Source organism: Acomys russatus, chromosome 11, assembly GCF_903995435.1.
Source record: "Acomys russatus chromosome 11, mAcoRus1.1, whole genome shotgun sequence".
Lineage (NCBI taxonomy): Eukaryota > Metazoa > Chordata > Mammalia > Rodentia > Muridae > Acomys > Acomys russatus.
In genome coordinates, this window is record NC_067147.1 from 39752255 (window position 1) to 39758556 (window position 6302).

At 51.2% G+C, this 6302-nt stretch overlaps 1 protein-coding gene across 1 annotated transcript; it reads right to left on the reverse strand.

Annotated features, from left to right (window-relative positions):
- Window positions 1-405: 405 nt before the first annotated feature.
- Fam241b (family with sequence similarity 241 member B) lies at window positions 406-1490 on the reverse strand. The gene is made up of 2 exons (XM_051152594.1): window positions 1380-1490; window positions 406-741 (listed from the first exon to the last, which is right to left on the reverse strand). Exons 1-2 carry the CDS (start codon window positions 1470-1472, stop codon window positions 469-471), a joined length of 366 nt encoding a protein of 121 aa, XP_051008551.1. The 5' UTR covers window positions 1473-1490; the 3' UTR covers window positions 406-468.
- Between the last annotated feature and the right edge of the window lie 4812 nt (window positions 1491-6302).

Here is a 6302-nt window from a genome sequence, read left to right on the forward strand (position 1 = left end):
CTGGTCTACATAGTGGCCAGCTAAGGCTACACAGTGAGACCCTGTCTCAGGAGGAAAAAAAAAAAAAAAAAAAAAGAAGAAAACAAAATGTCACCAAGAAACATAAATAAGAGTCGCCAATAAAAAGACATCGTTAGAAACAAAGGAATGCTATAAACCACCGGGCAACTCCCAGCTGCTCCGAGCCCCAGGCTGGCTCCTGGTGGGGACTTGTGTTCTGGTAGAGTACAGCATACTAAACCTGTCTTACCCTGCCTTGTGCTCTTTGGTGGAGGCCCCATGCCCCTGAAACCACTCCCAGAAAACCACAGCACTCTATTTCTCCACAGTGCTGGCCCAGAGAAATCCACACTCACGGTCTCCTGCCCAATCACACCTTCTAAGCACACCCAGGCACCCTCCCCCACCTTGTGCAGCCAATCCTACTGAACACTCCCACCCTCATGAGTTCCTCCTCCCCCCCAGAGGTCACCGCTGGCTCAGGTGGGACACCAGGTAGACCAGGCCCACTAGCAGAAGGCCCCGGACCCCAAGCATCATGAGCAGGAAAAGCAGGAGGATGGAGGTCACAGGCTCCACCACGTGGTTCCCAAGACGCCACTGGGGAAAGCCCATGTTCACCAACTGCCGGTTCAGGTCACTGAAGGGGGACTGGGCAGCACCCAGCCCAGCACCTGCCTGCTGCTGCTGGCGGGGTCCAGGGCCCCCAGGAGGTGCACCATGACCTCTGTTGAGAAAGCCCTGGAAGGTGAAGACAGACAAGTGAGTCCAGAGGTAGCTTCCTTGAGGCACCAGCCAGGAGACTCCAGGCTGCCCCGCCCTCCGCAAGTCCCTCCTCCATGTTTCCTTAAGGAAGCATGTGTTCCCCTCACCTAGCCTGGGAAAAGTGGCCAGGATAGAGAGGGGAGGGGTGACGCAGGCACAGTGGGTACCCTTAAGTCTGGCATCCTCTCCATAAAACAGTCTGAAGCCAACCACTCATCTCCTCTATTATGTATGGGCTCATCTCCATCCCAAATTCTTGAGATGCTGGCTCCCATGGCGTTTGCAAACCTCACCAAGAGAGAGCGAGCCCCATAGGTTTGAGGTCCAAGGGAGGCGCCTCTCCAGAAGGCAGGAGCCAGACAGTAAGTCCTTTCTCACTCTCCTAGACCCTCACGGTTCTTGTGACCTCATTGGGGGATCAAATGACCCTTTCACATGGGGTCGCCTACGATTTGTAACAGTTGCAAAATTACAGTTATGGGGTAGCAAGGAAAATAATTTTATGGTTGGGGGTCACCAGGACATAAGGATCGCAGCATGGTGGTGGTGTGTCAGGACGGTTGGGGGCCACTGCTCTAGAAGGCAGGAAGCCAGCGTGAGGAGGAAACGCCTACCTGCCTAGGGCTGCTACTCCTCTGTTGGGTGGTGGTCCTCACTCGGGGGTCATCATCCTGAACGATTTCCCCATTGGCCAAGATCCTCACCATCCTCCTGGGAGCTACGATTTCCTTTGGGGAGGGGAGGGACCTGCAATGAATGTACAAGTGTTTGCTCAGGTCAGTGTCTCACCAGTAGCCCTTACTGATCTCTGTCTAAGGGCCAATCTTTCCCCTGACCTCAAAGAATCTGCTTCGAATAAGTGAGAGGGGACATTGTTTTTCAGTGGTGGTCACACGGTGCCCCACCCTTAGCAAGTGCTTATCTAATTAACATAAAAGAGATAAAAAGTAATGCAAGGGAGGGAAGAGGGAGGAGGGAGGGGGAGGGAGTGGGAGGGAAGGAAGGAGGGAGAGTCCCAAAGGGCCTCCTGGCCAAGTGGTGCACACTTGTAATCAACCACCAGCATACCAGGAGGCAGAGGCTGGAGAGTCAGAGGTTAAAGGGCTGTCTGAAGTTTAGAGCCAGCCTCTGGTTCGTGAAACCCTGCCTCAACAAAACAAACAAGAGGAAGGACAGTATTTTGTATGCTAACTAAGAAAAAAAAGAAAGAAACATAAAAATCGAGGGGCTTGGGGTGTGGTTCTCAATCACTGGCAAAAGTGCAAGCGCTAAGGATATATTCAGGACTCCCTACCCACCCCCACCCCCCACCCCCGCCTTTAAGTCCTGGGTGGCAGAACCAGGGGCCACCAAACTGGGAAGGGCGGACCTCCGCAGCAGTGGGCACACCTCCCCACTGGAGCTCTAGGGAGCACCAATGCTAAAGGACGAGGCCCAATGCTTCTGCCACAGGAGTGGGAGCTGCAGCTGTGGCTCCGGGGGACCCCAGCTCTACAGCCCCCAAGTGTGACAGTGGTCCAGGCATTGTCACCCGAGGAGCGCCTCCATGCTCATCTGAACGCTCCAAGCGCCGGGACCCCGAGGCAGGCTGGGCCCGGAGAGGAACGCGGCGTGGACCCGTAGGGTCGCGGTTCCGCGCGGCGTCCCGTGCTTTGTCCTCCCGCGCTGCCGCCTCAGCATCTCGGCCAGGCGTGGCTCCGGTCCCCGTAGCGGTAGGGAGGGATGTGGACCCGGGCCCGGCGCGAACACCCACCTGCGCGTACGGTTCGCTAGCCTCGGTGTCTACGGGTGGCTGCTTCCTCCCACCTGACCTCACAGGAAGCGCGCTCCGCAGGGGCGAGGCCCGACACGAGGGTCCCCTCTGCCGGCTGCCGGGGGAACTGCAGCTGAGGAATGGTGGCGGGTGCGGTAGTGGAGGGGGAGCGGGAGGACGTAAAGAGGAGAAGAAAAAAGAGGGGAAGAGATGAAGGGGCTGAGAAGGTTTGGAATGGGGAGTAGCGCGGGAGTGTGGAAGAATACGTGATGGGGAAGCCCCGGGATATCTCGTTGGAGAAGAGATGTAGGCATAAGCTGAGCCCACAGGTACAAATCTGCCCAGGTGACTCTGCCGTGCCTCTTGAGGAGGACCCAGCCCTGCCCTTCAGGAGCAACAAGCTCCTTGGGGACGAAGGGGCATGAATCACAGGGCAGGCTTAATCAATTTGCAGCCGGCTTTCCTCAGCGGGGTGTTTGAGGCAGAGTAATAAAATTAATTGTTGATTGGCTTCGTAGTGAGTCTGGGTGTGGGGAGAAAGGAAGGGTCGACAGTCTGGGAAGGCAGCGAAAGGCAAGAGAGGGGAGGGGAGGGAAGGGAAGAGATGGACAGGACAGGGAGATGACTAAGTGTTACAGTCTGATGATTTGAGCTGGGTCCCTGGAGTCCACACGGAGGAAGGAAAGAACTCACCCCTTTACAACCCTCTAACACTGTTCTGGTAAGAATGCTGAGTATTGGGCTGGAGAGATGGCTCAGAGGTCCTGAGTTCAATACCCAACAACCACAAGGTGGCTCACAGACATCTGTAGTGTGATCTGATGCCCTCTTCTGGCCTGCAGATGTACACGCAGGCAGAATAAAAAAAAATTTTTTTTTTTTTAATGCTGAGCATTGCAGCCTTGTAGGGTGGAAATCTAGGCTGAGCACCTCGCCGTCACAGGCACCACGGACGCATCCCATGGTGTCTGGCTTGAGCAAAGCAACCTTCATCTAAGAGTTCAGTCTTGCTAAGTAGCTCTCCCCAGCATTCTAGCTGAGAGAGGAGAAGACTTCCTGGTGGCTTTTACTCTCTGAAAGATTGCCCTGCTTCAAGGTCATGACTATCTTCAGATCTTAACCTGAGATCAGACTGTAAAGAGAAGCCAGAGTGTTCTCCCAGCCAAGGGTTGTCATTCCCCAGGACCCAAGGGCCCTAGTCTTCCTGCTCCATTCCAATTTTCAAAGTCATGTTTTCATTTTACACTTGATGTCCAGGGATGTTTGTTGTATTTAATAGAAGAACAGGGGAAAGTGCACCTACCCTATCTTGCAGGATGCAGGTTTTCAAGCTTTGACTTACAGAATCTAAGACACTGTGTTGAGGCACCCTTCACATGGCAATGGTAGGTAGCATCGGAACAGCCAGGCGTGGTGGTGCATCCTTTAATCCCAGCACTCGGGAGGCAGAGGCAGGTGTATCTCTGTGGGTTCGAGGCCAGCCTCATCTACAAAGTGAGTCCAGGATACCCAAGGCACAGAGAAACCCTGTCTTGAAAAACAAAACAAAACAACAAAAAGAAGAAGAAGAAGAAGAAGAAGAAGAAGAAGAAGAAGGAGGAGGAGGAGGAGGAGGAGGAGGAGGAGGAAAAAGAAAAGAAAGAAGCAGCCAGGCATGGTGGCGCATGCCTTTTATGCCAGCACTTGGGAGGCAGAGGCAGGTAGCTCACTGTGAGTTTGAGGCCAGCCTGGTCTACAAAGTGAGTCCAGGACTGCCAAGGCTAATACAGAGAGACCCTGTCTCAAAAAACTAAAAAAAAGAAAAGAAAAGAAAAGAAAGAAGCAAACATTGTACAAAGAAAAGTTTTACAATATAGATAGTGTGGTAGTTAGGGTTTTTTTTTGGGGGGGGGGTGGTAGTTAGAGACAGGTTTTCTCTTTGTGCAGCCCTGGCTGTCCCAGACAAGGCTTGAACTCATGAAGAGCTGTCTCCTGAATGCTGGGATTAAGACCCTGCGCCACCACTACCTGACTGGGATGATTACCTTTAACTATCATCTTACCACAACCTAAAATCATGCAGAAAGTGAGTCTCACCAAGGAATTGTTTAGATCTAGTTGGCCTGGGTATATGTCTGCCAAGCCCACTGTGGGCAGCATCAATCCCTAGGCTGGACTCTGAGCTGTGTAAGAGTAAGCTGAGGAAGTAAGCAGGCAGCACTGAGTGCATTGGTTTCTGTCTGCTCTTGATTGAATGTGGTGTGATTACTGCTTACATTCCTGCACTGACTTCTCCTGGACTGCAGTCTGGAACTGTAAGCCAAATAAATCCTTTCCTATAACCCTAAGTTTGTTTGTTTTCCTGAGACAAGGTTTCTCCGTGTAGCCCTGACAGTCCCAGAACTCTCTCTGTGTGGACCTGGCTGGCCTTGAACTCACAGAGATTCCCATGCCTCTGCCACCCATGTGCTGGGCTTAATGGTGTGCGACACCACAGACCGGCATATTTTTTAGCCAGAGTATTTTATCACAGAAATGAAACTACAACAGATAGCCAACAAAAACAGATTTGATATCTGGAAAACAGAAAGAGTACACTCGTATCTGCCAATAGATGATATAAGCAACCAAGTTAAAACATAGGCAAAAGGTTTCATCGGGTATATTATAAAAGAAATCTAAGTTAGCAGTATAATTTAAAACTGTGCTCAATGTAACAAATTGGGACATTATGAGTCATCAGACGGACTGAGAGTAGAAAGCGTGACAATGCCACATCCTGGTGATGCTGGGCAGCAAGGAGTGTCCCTATATGCTGCTGGTGGCTGTGTCAATCAATCCACACCACTCTGGAAAACCGATCGGAACTGCAACGAAATTGTGAGTGGATTTGTTCCTTCTTGCACCCCTGTGGTAATATAATGGAAGGAGGCAAATTCAGAGAGAAAGGTCTTATTTCTGCCTCATGGTGGCTGAGACTCCATCTTTGTGACCAGAGCATGCAGCTGCTGTTTCTTATAGGGCTCCAACCAGAAAACAAAGATTCAGGGACAGGAAGTGGGGCTGGGGTAAAAGCCTCAAATCCCACCCCTCAAATCCCACCCCCACTTCCTCTAACTAGGTCCCATCTCTTAAAGGGTGCACAACCTCTCAAAACAGCGCAGCCAGCTAGGGACCAGGGTTTGAATTCTTGAGCCTTTGGGGGACATGTCACACTCAAACCACGACAATGAGTACCTGCGTTCTTTGTGACGCAGGACTCAGGGGTGAAGGTTCACGTGTGCCACTGTATACAGGTGTGGTTTTTGTTTTGTTTTTTTTTTTCCCATACTGGGGACTGGAAAGCAATTTAAATGCCCATCAAAGTAAAACAGGTAAGGAAATTGTACTGCAGTAATAGGGTGGAATATTGTGCAGTAATGAAGACTGGAGAGTTGGGGTTATAGTTAGAAGTACACACTTGGCAAGAATACCGTGGTGACGCAAGTGTGTGGGGCAGGGGAGCTGTTTTCACCTCATAAGCAGACAGGAAGCTGAGAGGCAAAGAGATGACTGGGAAATCGATACAGCCATCAAAGGAATGCATGCAGGGACCAACTTTCTCTAATTGGCTCTCGTTTCCCAAGAGAGCAGCAGCTGGGACCAAGCTTTCACAGTATGCACTTGTGGGACAGTCTATATTCAAAATGCAATCTATATTTAAATCATCTTTTTCAAAGATTTGTTTTATTTATTCATAAGTGTGTGTGTGTGTGTGTGTGTGTGTGTGTGTGTGTGTGTGTGTGTGCAGTTGCTTTTAAAGGCC